We start from the raw sequence: 23,083 nt of genomic DNA on the forward strand, positions 1-23,083 counted from the left end.
CGAAGGGAGAGGGGAGCCGGGCTGCTTGCAGCGCTCCGAGAACCTCCTGCCTCCGTTGTCGCGCCTTGGGAGCCCCCAAGTAAGGCTCTGGCGCCGGATTGCATTGTCAGGCGGGCATCGCTCGCCGGCTGGCGGGAGGCACTTTCCCTACATGCAGCGTCTGGCTTTGGCTGATAAGGTGTCCATGCTTGCGAGGCGAAGAGACTGCGAGTGACACTCTCACACACACACACTGTGGCTCCTGCGGGAGCAGGACAGCGCTTTGGCGATGGGGAGAGCCCTGCAGTCCTGGGGCTTTCTTCTTCCTGGTCAAATCCGACTGTCCTGCTGGGAGAAGGAACTTGGAAACCCTTCGGCTCCTGGGTTTATTTGAGGTGGGGAGGGCTAGGGGACAGGAATGGCTTCGGAGGTGGGGCCAGAACCAGCTGCTGAAGCAACTTGGAGCGCCCCAGCGGGGAGACCAGCTGGCTCTGCAGATGTTCGAGAGGAGGTGAGCAAGGCGGGGGGAGGAGGTCGGTATACAGGCGTGGGTGCGACAGACCCAGCCGTGCGGATGCAGACACTCATCCGTCTGCACAGTAATACAAAGACCTGAGAAAAGTGCCCGGCAATCAGGCTTGTGCCCAGAGCTCGGCGGGAAGCACCGGTCTGCGGGCAGGGTTTCATCCCTTGCAGGGTTTGGTGTTTCTTAGTCCCAAGGGGCCTGGACGCATGCCACAAGGATGACTGTCATTGCAAGTCTGCGGGGCGGGAAGGGAATGTAGGGAGCTGTTGCCCAGCTAGGCGGGCGGGGATCTGTATGTTGGTTTGTAATGCAAAGGAAAGAGGGAAATAAGTCATTGTAGTTCGGCCTCGCTGGGCTGCTTGCAGCCCCTCGCTGTGGCAGTCACCAGCCAGCGCCCAGCAGGCTCCGGGAGCTCTCCACGGTGCTGGGGTTCTCCCCAGCCAGGACAACGTGGGATTTACCCTCCACCGCACTGTGCAGGGGCCGTGCTTTCCCCACTACCCGCCCATATGACAAGGCAGGATCAGGCTCTTTCGCAGAGCCAAGCTCCAGATCCCGAGACGGGCTTGGAGTCTCGCCCTGCCTCTCCTGAAAGGGAGTCACCAGAGGGGCTCTGCGGTTCTCTGGCTGACTGGCATTACAGGTTAGTCTTTACTAACCATTGGCTGCTGCATACTGTCCTGGGCAAATCACTGACAGAACCATGAAGCTGTTTACAGACGTTTTATCTCCTCTTGCTAGATCTCTCGGAAACATGGATAACACGCTGAGCAGGCACTGGTTCACTTTAATGCTTACCGATCCTAATCACTAACATTCTCATTTTTAATTGGGATCTACACAAATATAATAAATGGCACCTTTGGGCAAGTACTACAAATACCAGTGTTCTAAAAAATTCCTAAAGATCAACCACTACTCATCCTAAACCTCACATTATTAGCGTTATAACATAGCCGTACTGCAATACAATGTACTGGGAGTGTGGAATGCAAACCTAAAAGTTTGAAATAGAAACATATATGTTTTGTGTTTAACTATCTAACAATGTAATATAGAACCAAACTGCAAGCCTCACCAAGTTCAGTGGGAATTTTGCCTAAGTAAAGACTTCAGAATTTGGTCCAAAAACGTACTGTCCCCCACACATTTTTCAACTTCCAAACAATAATACAATCGGTGGAGGCCTTCATGTGACTTAAAATAGCCCGAAAAACATAGAAAACAAGGAATAAGTCTAGCAGCACCTTAAAGACTAACAAAACATGTAGATGGTATCATGAGCTTTCATGGGCACAACCCACTTCTTCAGATAAATGGAGTATGAAAGGTCCAGTTCCAAAATAAATAGTAGGGCTTGGAGGGGACAGGGGAAAGGGGGGAAAGGGGGAACACAGAGTGTTCATGTTACATGAAGCTGATAGAGAAGGTGCAAATTGTTCTTAAGTAACCATTGTTTGGTTTTTGAAGTCATTAGGATATGGAAGATAGTGTGCTAGCCAGGTAATGTCTTTATTCATACCTTTGGGTCCCAAACCTGTGTAAATGAAGTTAAGTTCCAAGGCTTCCCTGTGTATTTGGCTTGTGGAATTGGCCTGAAACAACTGACTTTGAGATCCATTAATGAGTACCTGGGTTTCTGTGTGTGGCTTTTCCGGAGATCTGATTTGTGTCCATTAATTATTTCCTGTAGAAACTGTCCAGTTTGGCCAATATACATGGTAGAAGGGCTTTGCTGGCATTTGATGGCATAGATTAGTGGATGTGCAGTTAAATGAACCCCTTATGTAGTGGCTGATGTGGCTGGGTCCAGTGATGAAATCACTTGTGTAGATGTGTGGACAGAGTTGGCACTGGGGCTGATTGGAGGGGTGGGTTCCTGGCTGATTATGATGGAGGTGTGCTGCTTGGTTACTGGAAATAATTTATTTGAGGTTAGGGGGTTGTCTGTAGGCGAGGACTGGCCTTTCCCCCAAGGTTGGTGAGAATGAGGGGCCATTTTTCAGGATAGGTTATAGATTGTTGATAATGCATTGGAGGGGTTTAAGTTGTGGGCTGTAGGTGATGACAAGTTGTTTTCTCTTTTTGGCTTGTCTTGGAGTAGTTCATGTCTGGGTACCCTTCTGGCTCTATCAATCTGTTTTTCACTTCTCTTGGTAGGTATTTCAGTTTTAAGAATACTTTATATAGATCCTGTAGGTGTTTGTCTCTGTCTGAGGGATTAGAGCAAATCCAGTTGTATCTTAGGGCTTCGCTGTAAACAATTGATTGAGAAACGTGTCTTGGATGGAAGCTAGAGCCATGAAGATAAGTATAGCGGTTGGTAGGTTTCCAGTATAAGGTAGTAGAAATGTGTCCATCATGTAATTGTAATTGTACTGTAGTGTCAAGGAAGTGGATCTCTCGTGTGGACTGATCCAGGCTGAGGTTGATGGAGGGTGGGGGTAGAAGTTGTTGAAATCCCTCTGAAATTCTTCAAGGGTCTCTTTCCTGTGGGTCCATATGATCATGTCATCAATGGAACGTAAGTAGAGTAAGGGTGCTAGAGGGCGAGAATTGAGGAAACGTTGTTCAAGGTCAGCCATAAAGACGTTGGCATTTTGTGGTGCCATGCAGGTGCCGATGGCTGTACCGCTGGCTTGAAGATACAAATTGTCTCCTAATCAATAATAGTTGTGGGTGAGGACAAAGTCACAGAGCTCTGTAACCAGGTGTGCAGTGATGTCATCAGGGATGGTGTTCCTGATAGCCTGTGATCTGTCTTCATGTGGAATGTTGGTATAAAAATCTTCTGTGTCCATGGTGGCCAGGATGGTGTTTTCAGGAAGAGTACTGATGTTCTGTAGTTTCCTCAGGAAGTCAGTGGTGTTTTGAAGGTAGCTAGGTGTGTTGGAAGCATGAGGAGAGAGTCAATATAGCCAGACAATCCTGTTGTAAGTATGTCAATGCTTGAGATGTAAGTATGTCAATGCTTGAGATGATGGATCATCTAGGATTTCCAGGTTTATGTATCTTGGGGTATGTCTACACTACCCTCCTAATTCGAACTAGGAGGGTAATGTAGGCATATCGCACTTGCAAATGAAGCCCGGGATTTGAATTTCCCGGGCTTCATTTGCATAAGCCGGGCGCCGCCATTTTTAAATCCCGGCTAGTTCAAACCGGGAATGAGGAGTACAGCTAGTTCGGATTAGGAAGCCTAATCCGAACTAGCTACTCCGTGCCTCGTGTAGCCGCGCGGCACGGGGTTCGAACTAGCCGGGATTTAAAAATGGCGGCGCCCGGTTTATGCAAATGAAGCCCGGGAAATTCAAATCCCGGGCTTCATTTGCAAGTGCGGTATGCCTACATTACCCCGCTAGTTCGAACTAGCGGGGTAGTGTAGACATACCCTTGGATAGCAGATAGAAAATTCCTGGTTGGGGATGGGGGAGGGTGATGTTTGTGTAAATTTGGTCCTGAGCAGTATCAGGGAGCTTGATGAGCATTTGTTTTAGGATGGGGGTTTTTTTTGTTTGCATTCTTTAGTGGGATTAGAGGAGAGACACTTGTAGAATCTGGTGTTGGTCACCGCCAGTTCATAATCTCTTCTGTTCATGATTACAGCACCCCCTTTGTCAGCATCTTTGATAATGATGTTAGAATTGTTTTTGAGGCTATGTATAGCATTGTGTTCTGCATGACTGAGGTTATATATTATATGTTGTTGTTTGCTGATGTCAGCCTGTGCACATTTGTGGAAGCAATCGATGTTGAAGTCAAGACTCTTGTTACGACCATCAGTAGGGGTCCACATAGAAGCCTTCCTCTTGTGGTATTGGAGGGGGAGAGCTACAAGGTCAGTGTGTTGTACATCAGTGTGTTGGAAATATCTCTTTAGACGGAGGCAATTAAAATAGGCTTCCAGCTCTCCACATAACTGAATCATATTTGTGGGGTTGGTAGGGTAGAAGGAGAGTCCTCGAGATAGGACAGATTCCCCTGCCGGGCTAAGAGTGTGGTTGGATGGATTGACAATATTGCTAGATGAGTTGAAAGTACCAAGAATGAGAGATCCTGAGGTGTGTAGGAGTTTGCATTATTGTCCTCCAAGATAATCACCACTAATCAACTTGTGCTGTCTCTCTGAAGGTTGACATATAACATATTGACCCATAACCCTTGGTTGAAGCAGAATCACATGACTCAATGATTATACATTTAAGTGCCAAAGAGCATTGTCCTATGTTAGAATACATTCAGGGCAAAGAGATATTTAAGCTTTTTTCATACAGTACTTAATCAGTGGTGGCCCGTCAATACAGGCAAACTAAGCGGTCACCTAGGGCGCCAAGATAAATGGCCATTGAGGGCTTTGGAGGCGGAGGCGCCGATCGCGTATTTCACCAAGGGCACCAGTTGCCGGCAGCTTGTCTAGGGCCGCTCCTGTACGTAGTGCAGCATTTGGTGTAACTTCTTTGCTCTTCTGCTGTTTCATCGGACATAAATCATAGGGGAGAAGGAAGTTTTAAAGTAGTATGAAGGTGAGAACAAATGTTCCTTTCCCTCCACAAAGACAATGTTTAAAATGAATGTGAGGGGCATGAACTATCAAGCAATGAATATTTCCAGTTTTATTCAGGATAGCTCTTTCTATCACTGCTGGGACTCTGCACTGGATCAGAGAACACAGACCAGTGTAAATAGAGCAGCCTCAGCAAATCCTACATTAAGTTCAAATATGTTCACAGTAAACCACCTACACCAAGAACCCAACACTTTTTAAAGAGCATATTGTATAAAACTTACTTTTCAGCTTAGGTTGAAAACTTTATAGTCCAATTGTAGTAACTTTATCAGTCAATTAGTGCAGGTATTTCAGCTCCATTGCCAGTCACTTTTCAACTTGTGATGCATAGTTCACCCCCTTAAACTTCAACTAGTATCCTCCTACAATTGCTGATATCACTGGAACTCCCAAATGTAATGATAGCCTTATAGGAGATCAATAACTGGATAGAGTTGGGAAGCACTTCTTGATATAGCCAGTTTGTGCTCCTGAACCACAGAAGGTTTTCACTGTATTAATCCCACCACAAACATATCTAGACTCTTACTGGGCATTTCTGAAGATGAGAGTACTTGACCTGCACACTTATGCTTAAAGGATCCCCGCTCAACAATTTTTGCTCCATGTTTAATTTTACACTTACTCCTTGTCTTGTTTTTTTAGTCTTATGTAATGAATCCTTTCCTCTCCTTTCTGCCTGCTCACACAGTTTCTGTGTAATGCTCTTCGGTTCCCCCATTGTCCCTTAAGTGTTCTGGTATAACATGGTGCTTATCTATTATTCACATCATTTGTGTGTTCCGGATTCTTTATAAATCATGGAAGAAAATTTTTATAGTAACTAGAAAAGCTTTTATTTGAAAAGACAAAATAAAACTGTTAAGTTCCTAAGCTAGTAATAGATGTTTGAAAAATATGAGTCTCAACAAATATAGTTTAAAACAGACCCTTTGAAGAACAATTTGTTTTCAGTTACCTACTATGACCTTGATCTTACATTATTAAAGTCAGTGGATTTCACCATTGACTTCAATGAGTGTAGAAACAAACCCTAGGACTTAGGACAACATTCTCTGTATGGGTATGTCTACACTACCCTCCTATTTCGAAATAGGAGGGAAATGTAGGCATACCACAATTGCAAATGAAGCCCGGGATTTGAATTTCCCGGGCTTCATTTGCATAAGTGGGGCGCCGCCATTTTTAAATCCCTGCTCGTTCGAACCCCGTGCCACGCGGCTACACGCGGCACGAACTAGGTAGTTCGAACTAGGCTTCCTAGTTTGAACTACCGTTACTCCTCGTGGAATGAGGAGTAACGGTAGTTCGAACTAGGAAGCCTAGTTCGAACTACCTAGTTCGTGCCGCGTGTAGCCGTGCGGCACGGGGTTCGAACGAGCAGGGATTTAAAAATGGCGGCGCCCCACTTATGCAAATGAAGCCCAGGAAATTCAAATCCCAGGCTTCATTTGCAATTGCGGTATGCCTACATTACCCCACTAGTTCGAACTAGCGGGGTAGTGTAGACATACCCTATGATATTGACCAAGAGCAAGACCAAGAGCTGGCACTTTGCATTGTTTTAGGGGCTAGTAGCATCATCAGCTGTTGCAAAAGAAACACAGACTCATGAACTAAGGTTTTGGTAGGGAAGAGAAGGAGAAATGATTTTAAGGTATTTCAGGTGTTTCCATATCTACATGCATTCTCCCAGAAATATTTTCCTTCTCATTTACCTTTTTTCCTGACTACATTTCCTGCTCTAACCCACCCTCCTACGTTGTTATGCTTTAACTACTAGCTGGCCCCGTTTCCCAAACTGGTAATTACTGTAGGATCTAGATCTACATTTGGTGCAAATCAATGTATTTCCATTGATTTCAATGCAGTTATGCCAGTTTACACCATCTCAGGATTAGGTCTTAAATATATTAATCTTAAAAGTTTAACTGGAGTATTATTTTAATTAATTAAACTTCACAAATAAAAAGTAATTTATAACCTTCCATAGCTAAGTATTGCCAAGGAATCAGAAACCAGGATACCAGCAGGTAGCTAGTATTTTGAAATGTTTGTCTCATCTGTGCCTAGAGATTTAAATAATGCTTGTCTGTTACTATTTTAAATTTATCCCTTGCATTAAAATAAATAAATTTTATTTATAAATTTAAATATAAATTGGAATAAATTGCCCAGGGAGGTTGTGGAATCTCCATCTGTGGAGATATTTAAGAGTAGATTAGATAAATGTCTATCAGGGATGGTCTAGACAGTATTTGGTCCTGCCATGAGGGCAGGGGACTGGACTCGATGACCTCTCGAGGTCCCTTCCAGTCCTAGTATTCTATGACTCTATGATTCTAAAAACCTTTAATTGAGAGTGATAAAATGTAATCAGTTAAGTTCTCCAGATAAAGAAAAAACTACAAGAAACCATGGGCAGACATTACTGAAATCCGCAGACACTAAGCTGTGTGATGTGACCATAACATTACAGATAAGAGTCCTCTTAAGTCATCTCATCTATCTCCCATTGCCAGTGCTGGAACATGGAGAGATTATTTCTTCCATTTTCAAAAAGTGCCATTATGGTCATGAAAGAAACATTTAATATTGCAAATTTTAAAAATACTGCTTATTTGTGAGCTTCTGGATCTCTCTAGAGCAGCCCTTTTCTCTCAAACACACGAAAGCCCATACAACACAATGGGGTTTCAATCTGGAGTTTATTTTAGTCCCAGCCTCCTGGTTTTTCATCATACTGCTCTCTCTGACACAAGTCTAGACATCTCAAATGCACTTATAATGTTAATTTGCCCACTCTCTGTCTCACATATCGTAGTCCCTTTTTTTAAAATTACTGTTTGCATTAAGTTCTGAATGCCTAATTTATGTGGTTGTCTAAATTTTGAATCCTCTAAATTTTCAGTCATGTATAGTGTTAACAATCCCATTTCACAACCTTGGAAAAACTAAGAATTGGCTCAATTCCCTTTATGTGTCTTCATAATTTAGATTTAGCTCGAGCATCCTCATGTTCTAAATTGTACACTGTTTATGGACTGAATCCTAGTCAAGGGAGGATAAGAGGCTTGGGAAGTTTGTAGTGTTTTCATCAAACCTTCCCTTTCAGAGGAAGGTTTATGGGCCAGAATATAGATTTCCAGAAACTGCAGGCATGGAAACCCCCTTTCTTAGTCTCATAGAAGGATATTTCCTCCATGCTTCCATCCTGTTCCCTGAACGAAGGAGCTGTGCTGGCAATAGCCACATTCTCTTCTTTCTATGCTCAGTAGAAAAAATGCTCAGGGCATGAATAGGAAAAAGGGCAGAGGGAGTAGATATCATGAGTGTCAATCTTAGGGTATGTCTAGACTGACGAGCTTTTCCGGGAGGTATGATTAGGAGAATCTCTGCTCAAGGTGGCGCAATGCCGATATCTATAGCCAGATGACCGATAGCCTAGCCACAAAGGGCCATACCAGGACCCTGGAACAGGTCCACAATAAACTTAAAGAGCTGCGGCAGGCCTACACCAGGGCAAGGGAGCACAGCTCATGCTCTGGGGCAGGATCCCACATCCTGGGGTGCGGTGCAGCCCCTTCCCCACCCCTAGTGGTGGACTCAGAGCTGGAAAAGCCCATCGTCACTGCCCTGGGGTCACAGCCCAGGAGGAGGAAGACAAGGAGGAAGAGGAGGAGGAGGCGGAAACGGCGAGCACCATCACCACACTCACTTTGGAGCTGGTACCCCATGGCCTAGCTGTGTCACCGGCATCCTCCAAGGCTGGAGAGGGATCATCAGGTGAGTGTGATAAGTTTTTCACACACACAGGGTGGTGGTGGCAGGCATTGAGGGGCTGTGATGCAATTGTTGTTCAGACTTCTCGGCCTGGCCATTGCACTGCAGTCCGTGCACATAGATGCACGTGCAGCCTCAGACTGTGCCACGAAGCCCCAGGAGGCAGCTCCGGAGCACCCTTAGGCTCCTCTTCACAGGCTCTGGGGAGGCTGCCCACACTTCTGACCTCCGGGGGGGATGCCCTCCCACCACCAGTCACTTCTGGAAGGAAGTGGGGGACAAGGGCACACACCCGCTCACAGACTGAGGAGTGCTGCACATGGGCATGCCTGCATGCTCGAGGCAGCATCCACTCCTGGGAATAGCGCTACCAGGCGCAGATGTGTGTGCGGCACCGATGAAAGCCCAGGCAACTCAGGGCCCCTCTCACAGCCATTGAATCCCAGCATTGCCTGCTTTTCGGTGGGACGTGGGGGAGGCAGGAAGAATGATCCCCTGGGGACCACTGGGCCCTTGTAAGGCAGAGCTCGCTGTCCAGGCCACGTGGCCTTGCTCCAGGGACATCACCTTCCTCTGACTTGAGAACTGTTGCTCTCAGCTCACTGATGAGGGCAAGGCCTCAGGGACAGTGTCTCCATGGATGACTTGCCTCCTCTCTTTATTCTCCTTAGCCGGACCAGCTGTGACTGTGGGGAGATTGACATCACCCAAGCCAGCCACCCAACCCCAGGGGAGCCGCAGGTGTTGGAGGGTGCAGGAGGACCTGATGAGTGAACGTGTCTCCATCTTCAGGGACATGCAGCAGATGCTGGTCCAGAAGGTCTGAGATGACTCGCAGTGTTAGGCCCAGATGTGGACTGAGCTGCTGCAGCAGGGCTACAACATGTATGTGGCTGTCCAGGAGCTCATGACCTACCTGGTACCCTGCCTTTCCCCCATCCTCCAAAGACACCCCCACCCCCACCCCTAGGTTGCCGAGGTCCCCGCACATGAGGCAGAAGGAGCACCTGAGCCACGTGCCACTCTCAGCTCCAGCTCTGAGCCTCTCCTCCCCCCTCCAAGTTTCTCTTTCCCCTCCCCCCTCCCCATTTCCAGGTTCTCAGCCCCCCTCCTCCCCAGTTACTTCTATCCCAAATAAATAAACCAAAAATTTTGTTTTAAAAACAAAACGTGTTTTTATTGCGTCTGCAGGTAGAGGAGTGGAGGGGAGAAGGGAAGGGGTCATTGGAGGAAGGCAGAGAGGGACATGGCCTAGGCCCCTAGTGGGGAGACCCTAGGGAGAGTTACTGGGGTCCTTGAGAGAAACTCTCCCTCAGGGCCTCCCGGATGCGCACCCCCAGCTGATGGGCCTGGCAGATGGCAGCTATGCATGGCTGTTCTAAGGCCCGATCTTTCTGACTGGCCTCTGCCCACCACCTGCAAGAAAGGCCTCCCCACCTTCCTCTCTGCAATGTTGTGGAGCACACAACACGCAGATATCACCTGGGGAATGTTGTGCTCCCTCACATCCGGGTGGGTCAGGAGGCACCTGAACTGCACCTTCAAGTGGTCGAAGGTGCATTTGGCCTGCATGTGGGACATGCCCAGGTGGCCACTGAAGCGGTCCTTGGCCTGGTCCAGGTGGCTGGTTGAAGGGCTTCATCAGCCACTGCTTTAGGGGTAGGCCAGATCCCTCATGATGCAGAGTGGCATCTCAATGTCCCCAACCCTGATGCTGTGCTCAGGGAAGAAAGTGTCAGTCTCCAGCTTGTGGTACAGGCTGGAGCTGCAGAAGACATGGGCGTTATGCGCCTTCCCCGACCAGCTAATGAAAATGCCCGTAAACTGGCCGTGGTGGTCGACCAGGGCCTGCAGGTCCATAGAAAAGTATCCCTTTCTGTTTATGTGCTGCACTGCACAGTAGTCAGGGCCCAGATGGGGATGTGGGTTCCATCAATAGCACCCTCTGCAGTTGGGGAAGCCCTGGGCAGCAAATCCAGCGATGACAGGTCCAGGTTGCCCAGGCAGATGACCCTGTTCAGCAGGATGGTGTTAATAACCAGGGCTTGACAAACCGCTGTTTCAGCCAGTTGCTCCATGCACCCCATTCACCGGCGCTTCGCGCATGCGCAGTGCAGGGCTGGCGTGTAGCTCTCTTGTTTGTCAAGCCCTGTTAATAACCCTCACCACCTGCAGAAGGAGACAAACAAAGAAACAAAACAGAGTATCAAAGGGGGTGCCAGAGCCTTTGGGAGGTCCTCTCCTCCTCCACTACCTTCCCCCCTCAAACATCCCAGCAGCCACCCCCTATGAAGCCTGTTCCCTCCCCCCTCAGGGCTGTGTGAGGGCAGGACTGCCAAATCCCCTGGGGACAGAGCTTCCCCACCATCCCCCCCAGTCCACCCTCCACATCCTCAACCCCCCCTTTCCCTAGGGTTCCCCTTTCCAGTACTCCTCCCCCCTCCAGGGACTGCAGCCCGAGAGTGCCATATCTGCATGAGGAGGGCCCTGCTGGTTGGCTTTCCCATGCCAAACTGGTTGCCCATGGATCACTAACTGTCGGGCATGGACAGCTTCTAGAGAGCAATGGTGACCCGCTTCTCCAAGGGGGTGGTGGGTCGCATCTGGATGTCCTCTTGTCTAAGGTCAGTGGGGAGCCAGGCACACAGCTCCAAGAATGTCTCTTTCCTCATATGGAAGTTTTGGACCCACTGAAGGTTGTCCCACTGCTCCATCACTAGCCAGTCCCAGCACTTGGAACTGGTGTACAGCCTCCAGAAGCGTCGCTCCACCATGGAGTGCAGTTGCAAAGTCATTACTCCCATACACTGGCAGAGGTTTTCAAAGATGAGCTTGGGGTCGAGCTCATTCAGGGCCATGAAGGCAGCCTGCAGAAACTGCTGCACAGCAGTGTGGGACCGTCGCATGCTCAGAGGTAGCTCCGGCTCCTTGGCAAAGAGTGCTGTGGTGTCCAAAGGCAGGGCAACCAGAGCACACAACGGGAAGTGCTTTGCTGTCCCTCAGAGAAGTAGGCAAGCAAGCAGAAGAACCTGAGAAATGGATGTCCAGGGGGGTCCCTTTAAAGCATGCATCTCAGATAGCCTTAGGCAGCAGATACCAGAAGCAACTGCTGATATAATGCCCTGCCTGAACTGGTTCTGGGTGGCCTTTAATGTGAGATAGCGTCCAATCAGTGTGGACGCGATCTTTCAAAATAGCACATCGCTATTTCATTGCGTGTTTTGTGTGTGGATGATCTATTTCAAAATAAGCTTTTCTGGAAGCTCTCTTCTGGAAAAGCTTATTCCGAAAGAAGCTTGCAGTGTAGACGTATCCCAGTCATCTGGGCATTGTGTGAAAGTAGCCATTGCTCAGATAATCTGAATATCCCTGGGAAATTAATATTTGCTGTTCTGTGCATCAGTCACAGTTGTTCTGCACATTACCTACCTGGCATAAAACCACATAAGGATGCAAATGAAAAGTTGAAGGCACCTAGCAGTATACACCTCTTCCTCCATCTCCTTGAGACACAACATACCGCCACTGGAATAGTCACTATACACTACAGACAACACATCTCACAACCTTCCTCCATTCCAGGCCTCCATTCCACTTAGATGAGAGAGTATGATGTTCCAGAAACATGCAGAACATAGTAAGGGGTGAGGGCTGGGAGGAAGTTGGTGGTGGGTTTGGAGAAGGACGGGCTACTGAGGCAGAGATAAAGTTGTGACATGCTGATTGTGGTATATGGTGGTGGTTCTGGTGGTGGATGGATGTCTGGGAGGAGGGGCAGAGGGGATTTACTATTAGGTGCCTTAACTTTTTATTTCTTTGCTTTTTTTGTTTTTCGGATTAATATGTTATGTACAGAGCAATCTAACAAGGTTGTGATTCTGGGTACTAATATACTACCTGTGGCTCATTACAGGGGTCCCCCAAAGCACAGGAAAGGGAAGTGACTCCTGAGTTCAGAGAGGAGGGAGCAGAGGTTGCATGGGAGCTAGAGCAGTGGGCTGGAAGCAGCAGCCTGGGAATTGGGATTGAAGGGCTGAGAACCAAACTGAGAAGGGACTAGTGGTAGCTACAGGTGGTGGCCAGCCAGGAGAAGCCTGCAGATTGAGGCAGCCATGGGGAGTGGACTGACTGAGACCACAGGTGCTGAACAAGGGGACTGGCCTCTGGCTGGAGGCAGTGCAGGTCAGTGTGTGTTTGTCTCTAGGAAAGGGGAGAGTTGGCATGATTACTCCTCCTAGGAGGAGCCCCAATCTGACACTGCTGGATTGTGCCTAAGGGCTGGGTTAGGGTCTGTAGAGTACCATCTCTTTTGTGTTGTAATTTAAAGCAATGGTGCCTAGGTAATCTGCATCCTATTTCCAGCACTTCTAATAAAGAAATCCTCTGCTACCAAAGCCAGGAGTGTTCTCATGGGTTAGAGCTGGAAATGCCAAGTGCTTGGAGTGCATACAGCACTTGATCCTGACTATGGGGAACCTGCCGCTATCAGTCACCTAGGAACTAGTGTACCCCCCAACGAAGTGGGATCCCACCAATACCCAAAAGAGAAGAAACTCTTCCAATTGGCAAGCACTTGAATGGCTGGCCAGAAATGCAGATACCAGATGCTGGAAATAAACCTCCAGAAGACTGTTCTTTGGATGGAAAGGAGACAGCAGAGTAAAAGTAGGTGTTTCATAGACAGTGGAGAATGACACTCTCTCTCCATGCTCCAGGTGTACAACAGAGTGGACTGTAATATCCTACTGGGATTTCCACATCACAGAAAGATGCTTTATAACAATTTGCTGGCCCCACCAAAGGTCCTGTGGCTTTGGGGGTATGGTTTGGAATCCCATAGCTTCCACAAGTTTATAACTGATCCCACTGGAGTGCGTAACTGCTCCCAAGCTACCTGGCCAGCTCTTCATAGCCAGCTCCCAGGATGCTGCTTTGCATTTTCATGTTGCCTTTAATATAGTGATTTTAAATCATCTCACAAACACGAATTCTCAATGTCCCTTTGAGACAGGGGTTGTGATTTCTATTTTATGGATGGGTACATTTAGTCACAGCAAGATTAACTGAGGACACCATGAGTCACTGGCAACAAAACCCAAGGCTTCTGGCTCCCAGCCCACTGGATGCATTGGATAAAATTAAACTGATAAGTGGATGTGCCCCTACTGCAATGCTCTAAGTGCTATGCAGTCAGAAACTTTGAAAGAACTTGTGTGCATGGCCTTCCTTTGGGAGGCAATACTTAACTTCTATTCTCTTTTCTCTCAGAGAAGTGTTGACTATTTACTCCCTGGAGTTAGTTCCTGGTATTAACAGGGGCACATGCTACATTTGACAAGATGTGAATGCAAGGAAACATACTCCTTAAACCTCTCTCGTCTGTGGTAGCATTGCTAAGGCTGGACACTACTGTGAGGACCATGCACTGCTAGCACTGTGAGGAAGCTAGCACAGCTGACACCTGACCTTGTTGACACTTCAGTGACAGAAGTTTCCTGACAGTAGTGTTAGCTGCCACTGAAAAGTTATTACTATGAGAAAGCTGTTACATGGACTAACAAGACAGTTGCCTGTGGAGCCTAACAATCATGACATGATATAAAAATTTAAAACTGGTCTAAGTTGAAAAAAACAAAGGAGAAAATGGCGGCAGAGATATGAACAACAACTGTTTGAAAACAAAATGAATATTTTTATAAGGCCTGATCTAAAGCTCATTGAAGTCAATGCACATAGTAAAATTGACTTCAGTGGGATTTGGATCATTCCCATATAATAATACTTTTGGGGATTTCAAAGAGCTTTATATTCACAAATTCTCATATGATCCTTGGATGGAAGAAAGGGACTATTATTATTCTACCTGCTTACAAGTATGTAGGTAATTTGAGGCAAGAGAGGTTAAATGACTAGTCTAAGGACAGTGAATTGATAGTAAGATCAGGCACAGAATCTTGCAGTTATATTTTCCACATCCATGTGAAATCCATCAGTGGATTTCACTCCCTTTGAAAGCTATAGTGACAATCTTGAAGAATTACGTATGACGACACTGATAGGTGAAAAGACCATACAGTCCACTTTTATTGGGACAATCCTCATTTTAAATATAACATGTAGATGTCTCAGGAATTTCTTTCGGGACAGCTCATATTTCCTGGTTTTTCATTTAATTGATCAATGATTTTTAAAGCAAAATCTTTGTTCAAAACACACTTCTATACAAAGTAAAACTTTCTCTGTGTTTATCAGAGTTAATCAACAGTCCTGTGAATAAGAGTTCAGTCTGATGAGCAGAATTTGGACTGAAAATGTATATGAGTGTAGTCGCTCTGCCATGGTCTACACCAGGGAATTATTTTGAAATAACCCCCCTTATTTTGAAATAACAAGTGAAGCGTCCACACTACCAAGCCCATTATTTTGAAATAATGGGCTAGTTATTTCAAAATATTAACTCCTGCTTTCCACGAGGAATACCACTAATTTAGAAATAGTTATTTCAAAATAGTGGTAGTGTGGATACTCCAGCACTGCTATTTTGAAATAACTACTCCCCAGAGTAATTCAATCTAAATACTCCCCAATGCTTCCTGGGACTCTAAGACGAGGTAGCGCATCCATATTAACAGAGCCTCTCTCAGACTAATTTTGAGGCTTCCCCATAGTATGGCCATGCTATTTCAAAATTATTATTTTGAAATAAGTTATTTTGAAATAATTTCTTAGGCTACATCTACACTACGAGTTTTCTCGGCAAAAAATATGCTACAGAGGGACTCATGTGCATGAGTTGCAATCTCATTTGCATATATTCTGCCGATCCGTTTTTGCGCTGGGGTTTTTGCGCAAAAACAATCAGTGTGGACGTTTTCTTTTTGCGCAAAAACTCCTTTTCTCGATCTAGTGAGTTTGCAGAGAAAACTCGTAGTGCAGATGTAGCCTTAGTGTAGAAATGCCCTCTGAGAGCTGCTCTTTTACTCAGAGTAAATGCAATGTACAGCATTGCATGACGAACCGCTTCAGAACAATGCATTACTGGGAAAATCTTCCCCTCCTAGAAATACACATGTTGTGTTGCTGCTGAGTAAGAATGCAGCAGCAACATCACTGCATGTTTTAAAAGGTGGCACTTCTATGTGCATTAATATTTTGTGACCATGTAAAAAGTTGCTATAAAATCAGGCCTTTAATAAATTTTTGAAAATAAGGGTCATCTTACTGATAGCTCTCTAAGCAGAGGAGGATGGCTATCTATATTTTGTGTTCCTCACCACTGTAAAATCTGAATGCCTCAAACTTGTAAGCTGATTGGGGGCCAAATTCTTCCCTCTGTGTCAGTGGTGTTGAAGTAGGTGGGATTCCCACCTTCTCTTAGTATATTACATTCACTCACTAAGATCCACATTTACTTACCTCTCTGGGTGGGTTTCCTTTATTTCTAACTTGAAGAACAAACAAACATCCCACAAGAGTTTGTCCGTGAACGTGACTGTTTTCAGAAACTCATTCTGTGCCTGCCTCTGGTTCTCTCTTTTTCAGAGGGAGGCTCAAATGTTTTTATAAACTAGGTTGAAGCCAATAGGACCAATCTGGGATGGTGGCCAGTGTGAGTCAGTAGAACAGTGTTGTGTGTTTATGCAAGGTCCTAAAGCCGGCCACTCAGACCAATCAGCCGAAGAACTCTGCCTCTCTCTGCTGGGTACTGATATGGGGGCGCCGCCTTCACAGGCCCTGGACAAAATGGGGGAGCAGGCTCTACACTCCTAGAAGGGTGGAGTCTTGGGAGGAAGGGGCAGGGCTAGGGCAACCAGCACTGCCCCCGGCACCCAGGGCTCAGATCTGCATAGATGATTTAAAGGGCCACAGTAGCTGTGGTGGCCAAGAGCCATAGGCCCCATCTAATCACTGGCCCCAGGACCACTTCCCTGTCTTCCCCTCCCCTTGGCAGGCATGACCTGACATCTTGCTACAGGACATTACCAAGGAGAGAATCCCCCTTCCTTCATTTTGCACGGCCTTCTTTCTCTAAACAATCATTCTGATAACTCGATTTAATGAGAGGAAAACAGAAGCTGCCAAGAGTTAAAAAAAGATTCAGGTGCATAAGAAGCAGATGGGAGTGATGTGGATTAAATCTTCTGCAGAAATAAATACCTCTGTGTTTGTGACACTACAAAGGCACAGAACATGTGAAGGTTTTTTTTTTTTAAGATGAAAGGAAAGAACATTACTGAGCAGCGTTTGACACCACAGCTTTTAAAAGGAGAGATACTGAACACAGATTTCATTCTGATTGGAATTCCATCCCAGAGCAGCAAACAGTGCCTTTGTAACATACACCCAACTACAAACAGGTGTGGCGGGGACATCTTCCTGGATGCTAAATGACTCTTTCCATTACATTCTCTCTGTACACTTTGACAGCCATGTTTTCAGCACTTCCTCTTGGCTGATGGTCATGACAAATAGGTCCACACTGTGAAATTTAGGAGGGCTTAGCTTCTTAATTCAAGGATGTTGGGAGCTAGAATTTTGGTTTGGATTCTTCTCCAGTGACATTCAATTAGATCTGCTATAGGGATTCAGCTACAACTAGATTGCACAAGGAGCATGTGCACTGATTTTGAATAGGGATGTCAATGTGTAGACAACTACACAATTAATCGATAAGCCTAGGCTTATTGGTTAATCCTGTCAACTATACACATTTGCTGGCTCCCCACAAACACCAGATCTGCCCTCCTATCCCCACGCTGCTGCCTCTGATGGGCTGCAGCATGGAGGGTGAGGGGAGCAGGCAAGAGTCGATACATGTGGGGAGCCAGTTTTTAAGAGGTGGGGAGAGGGGCAGGCAGAAGCCAGTTCTGGGGGAGCAGTCTTAAAATCTGTTTCCCCCCAGCACCAGCTCCATGGTGCCCCTGATATCTATCAGGGATGATCTAGATCGGGGTAGGCAATAATTTTTGGTCGGGGGACACTTCAAAAATTTTTGAAGGGACCCTGTGCCATACTGGGAGGGACGGGGCCTAACATGGAAGGGGCAGGGCCAGGATGCTTCCGGGCTTCCCCACCCCCAGACCATGATTGGTCTAGGAGTGGGGAACCTCCTTTGCCCCCCCTTCCCACTAAGCACCCATGCCCCTGGCAGGGCAGGAAGAGACTTTGTATGCTTCCCCACCCACAGGCCAATTAGAGCCGGGGGTGGGAGAAGCACACGAAGTTTTCTCCGTCCTGCCAGGAGCATGTAGCACTTTGAAGTACCGGGCTCTCCTGTCAGGGCAAGAGGAGACTTCACGCGCTCCCCCGCCCCCAGGCCAATGAGAGCTTGGGGATGGGGGAGCGCACAAAGTTTCTTCTGCCCTGCAAGGAGCACGCGGCAATTTTCCAGCCCATAGAGGCCCTGACGCTCCCCCGTCCCCAAGCTCTGACTGGCCGGGAGGCGGGGGAGTGTGAGAAGCCTCCTCCCGTCCTGCGAGGAGCGAGCAGCACTTTGAAGTGCCCCGCACTCCTCACAGGGCAGTGGTCGGGGGAGGAAACTTTGCATGCTCCTCCCGCACCCAGGCCAATCAGGGCTTGGGGACGGGGGAGCGCATGAAATCTCCTTCCACCCTGCCAGGATCATGCGGCACTTCAAAGTGCTACGTGCCTCTGGCAGGGCAGAGGAAAATTTGTCCGCTTCCCCTGCCCCTAGGCCCTATCTACAAGTCAGTAGAATTATACATGAGATTAATTTAGCAAATCACATTTTTTTTATTTGCTGGCTCTCTGTGTAGCTCTGTTTCTCTTTCTCTTATTTCCTTCGTCTGTTTCCTCAATTTTTTACTTATTTACCCTTATACAGTAAAAGCTTCACCCATGTAAACAATAACACTGAATCACTGCCCACCTGAGTAATTCTTAGCCTTACTGAGTTATTGAGTGGTTTTACCACTGAATCGCGTCAGAAAGTCACTGTAGAGTGATCACCTGACTTTGCATTAGGATCCCATGGAGATGTGGCTACACAATTAATCCATATTGACGCAAGGCTGTGATGCAAACATTGCCGTGGAATGCAGAGGAATCACAGCATGATTGTTGTGAGGCTCTCTAACCCCATTTGCCACAATCACTCCCCATCGCTTAAGTCTGTTAAGGTGGAACCTGGAGGAAAGAGTTTCTTTTTTCCTCTGTCTCTCAAAGCTCTTATTCAACAGATTCCAGGAGCCAGACAACACATGGTACCTGAAAGGGCCATATGCTGCATTATAGCTACACAGTGAGGCTCACTGGGCTATATCATGCTTTTGTGGTGTAATCTTCATTGCCATCCTCCAATTAATTCTTACCTAGACCTTATCTCTGTGATATATTCCATTCTCTTTCTGTCTATGTTAGTTACTCTCTTTCTCCACTGTCTATCTTCATTATTTCCTTGCCTTTGTTCCATCTACATTCTTCCCACGTCTGGGTTATCCTTTCTCCCTCCCTCTCGCGCCTACTTCCCTCTCTCTCCTTTCTTCTCTGCTTCTCTGTCATTTTTGCTATTTTCATTCAGGCCACGTCTGGGTTACCCTCTGTTTTTTTCCCTTCAATCTTTCATTTTAGAAATGATAGCAGTTTGTTTCAGTAAAATTATAGCTCTTGAGGTGAGCCATCAAGGGCAAGCATGGTTTTTAAAGGGGACAGAGGTTTATTTTAGAAATGCTTTTGCAATTATGTTTCTTATTAAGTGTGAATTTTAATAATTTTGAAAGTGAGAAACTCACAATTCTGGCTCTGAGACAGGTACAACACAAGCAGCACAGAGCCACAGACTAGCCACAAAATAAATGTAATGGATCATTGTATTTACTTGCAATATATTTTCTGCAAATAGACCCACTGTAAGAGTTGTCAGGATTTAAGAAGCAGAAATGTGAATGGGTAGTAACAAGGCATATTTTAACGAAGGAGAGAAAAAGAAATAAACATAGGTCATATTTTCATTTTTATAACATTTTAGTGACCTATAATCCAAAAGCAATTTTGTCAAAAAGAGTCTTCAGAGTGAGTATGGTAATTTCAGATCAAATTTATTTTGTGAGTCAGACTTACAACTGGACTAAGTATAGGGTTTATAATGGAAGCTGCTTGCAACCTCAGCTACTGTTTCTCCATAAGCTGCACTTCGATAGCTAAAGAAAGACATACCCAAAGGGATTGCTCATACACCACCGAAAGGCAGTTACTTCTGGAGTAGAACACTACTACTTCCCTTTTTACGGAAAAGGGATGCAGTCTAGACACAGCCCTACTGTTTAACAACATACAGCAACATTAAATAACAGTTTAGAACAGAAAGTAAATGATAAATAAAGTAAAAGGGACTTGTGTAAGACTATTACTATGCCAAATTGAATGTTGTCATTACACCTGAGTATTGGTATTGAAACTAGCATGGGCTCTCTAATGACTATATAGGGTCCATGGCCTTGGTTTTACAACCCAGATATTTAGTTTTATGAAGGTATTTTCCTAGTGCCTTGTATAAGTTTATGGCTTAATTACTAATTAAGTTAGTGGGTATGGCAAAGTGTTGCCCTGCCCTGCCCCTTTATGGGGCCATTGAGCTGGAGGGAGGAGAGTCCAGCTTAGGGCAATTAGGAGAACCCAGCTGAGGCATAAAAGAGCAGCTCCTGGGAGGAGGAGGAGTCATCTACCTGCTTGCTGCTCTGGAGGGAGAGCAGTAAGACCTGATGGCCAGGGAAGAAGGAGGCTCCCTGGAAGGAGCAGGACTGGGGAGGCTCAGACAGAGGGAACCCAGGCTACATGGTCTGAGGCCCAGTGCTGCATAGGAGGCAGTCATGAAGGGCTGGGGTGAGCAATGGAGGCAGCCCTAATGGGCTGGGCCACATAGGAGGCGGCCACAGCTTCATAGGAGGCAGCTGGGGGAGGCTGAGCCAGGGAAGCCCCAGGCCATAAGTCCGGGAGGCAACTGGGCAGGCAGAGGTGTGCCTGTGGCCAGGGAGTAGGGGTCCGAAGATCCTGCAGTCTGCCTGGAGGGGCTGTTAAGGGGCTGACAGGGGGCCTGAGGCCAGGATGGCATGAGGGGAGCTAGGAATCCCAGGGAGGAAGAACTGGGGGTCCCTGGAAGTAAGGAGGACCCTGGACTATTGCCCCCCCAGAAGGGGGTGCAGAGGAAGAGCAAAGTGGTCACTGCCGGAGGGCAGTGCCCTGAAGATACCACCACACCTGAACGGGCGCTTCCGAGTGCTGGTTACTTCCCCAATGGCCACCCTGGAGGGAAGAGCTGGGCGGGAAAAAAAGAAAGAAGTGAGTGAACCTGCTACAGTGGGGTTTTGCAAGGATTGGTGCTAGGCCAAACACCATTCAACATTCTCATCACTGTTATGCAAGTAAATGTAAAATCACTGCTCATAAAATCCCGAAGATTAGCAGAGAGGTAAATAATGATGAGGACAGGGAGAGTGATTTGGATTGCTTGATTAGCTGGGCCCATTCTAATCAAATGTGTTTTAATACAGTCAAAGGCAATGTCATACCTCTAGGAGCAAGAGGTAAAGGCCCTGCCTACAGAGGTGAAGCGGGGTCGGGGAGGGGGACTGTATCTTAGACAGTGGTGATTCTGAAAAGCTCCATATTGCTAAGAGCAATATTGAGATATTGGAGAGGGTATAGAGGAGACCCAAAAGAGTGATTCAAAATCTGGAGAAAATGTCTTACAGTGAGAGGCTTAAAGAGCTCAATCTGTGTTTCTTATGAAAAAAGAAGACTGAAAGGGCATTTGATCATAGTGGAGAAGTACCATCCTGGGGAGACAATACAAGGTACTAAAGGGCTCTTTAATCTAGAAGAGAAAGATGTAACAAGAATCAGTGGCTGGAAGATGAAGCCAGACACATTCAAGTTAGAAATTAGACATAATTTTTAGCAGCGAGGGTGATTAATTGTTGGAACAAATTACCAAAAAGAGGTGGATTGCCCATCACTTGATGTCTTTGAATAAAGACTGGATGCCTTTTTGGAAGTCAAGCACAGTTGGACTCCATTTAATGACCTGTGATGTGCAGGAGGTCAGATTAGATGATCTAATTATCTCTTATGGCCTTAAACTCCATGAATCCACTTTGAGTTTTAATGGAGACTGAAGCCCTCTGGTCCAGAATATCCCTACAAAGCCAGAATACCACTAAATACTTTAGACGCCTAAGAGTATTCTTGTATATCCAAGAAGAAATGAGAATATCCTTAATTGTTATTTACATGATAAAAATCCCAGCTCATGATTAACTTGGACCAGTGATCAACATTTTCACATGGGCCAACATCTTCAGTTATCTGCTAATTTTGGATGACCAACCTGAAACACTGTGGACCTTATTTTCAGAGAGGCTGTATGTTCATGTTCATGCCTCCAAAGTGAAGTGAATGGGAGTTGTAGATGCTCAGGCCTGAAATGTTTCAAGTGGGGCACCCAGAAGGAAAGGATCTTAAATTAAATGAAAGCTTTTGAAAAGTTTGTCCTACATTTCTACTTCTTTCCTCGTTGGTCAATGATTCTGCCCACTCAGCTAGCATATCCTGGCTGCCTATCGCTCAGCTCCATTACAACTCTTTACTTCTCATGAAACTATCAGGAAGCAAAGTTATTGAGACACTTCCTGAATAGAACCAATATTTTCCCGAACCTCTAACTTCCATCTCATCTTTGGACAGTATAATGTAAACAGACAACAGTTATACTTGTGGAATCCATGACCATGCTGGAGACATTTCTGCTGAAGACATTCAGAATGAGTGTAACAATACACACTTTACTAGGCTCCAAATTATTGCTCAAAGATATTAGTCAGGAAATGAATCCAGAAGCCTTGGTACCCAGTTCCTTGCTCTAGTCAACAGAGCTCACTCCATCCATGATAGGCCAAGTGGAAGAATATTCCAGCTTGCATATTCAGACTCTTCTTTTCCTTCACTCCTCATTGGATCTAAGAGTAAAAGCAATGTCTGATCCCAAGCTTGCTCCCACACAAAATATCTTTTTTAATTATGGAGGCTGGGGAGGGTACCAAGTAAATGTTACAGAAGCAAAAGCATTAACCTGAGATAGCTGAAGTTCAACAGGGAACATAAAGCACTGGGTGTGCCTAAGCCAAGCCAAAACCAGTCCATCACGGCTCTTATTTTGAGCACCTGACACACCTCACAGTATCTTCGGAGCCAATTGCCCATCAAGTCAAGAC

The 23,083-nt window shown here is 46.3% G+C and overlaps 1 protein-coding gene and 1 long non-coding RNA gene across 3 annotated transcripts in view; one reads left to right on the forward strand and one right to left on the reverse strand.

Annotated features, from left to right (window-relative positions):
- The first annotated feature begins 397 nt into the window (after window positions 1-397).
- LOC102453678 (transmembrane protein 151B-like) overlaps window positions 398-23,083 on the forward strand; it is a 39,477-nt gene continuing 16,791 nt past the window's right edge. Inside the window, exon 1 of the mRNA XM_006128713.3 lies at window positions 398-490. Coding sequence (XP_006128775.2) covers window positions 398-490 — 93 coding nt within the window. The remainder of the gene's footprint in view (window positions 491-23,083) is intronic.
- Window positions 10,034-23,083, reverse strand: part of LOC142829128 (uncharacterized) — a 37,618-nt gene continuing 24,568 nt past the window's right edge. For both annotated transcript variants that reach the window (XR_012903442.1, XR_012903441.1), the window contains one exon: window positions 10,034-11,024. This is a non-coding gene — a long non-coding RNA (uncharacterized LOC142829128). The remainder of the gene's footprint in view (window positions 11,025-23,083) is intronic.

This window comes from Pelodiscus sinensis, chromosome 4 (assembly GCF_049634645.1).
Source record: "Pelodiscus sinensis isolate JC-2024 chromosome 4, ASM4963464v1, whole genome shotgun sequence".
Taxonomy (NCBI): domain Eukaryota; kingdom Metazoa; phylum Chordata; order Testudines; family Trionychidae; genus Pelodiscus; species Pelodiscus sinensis.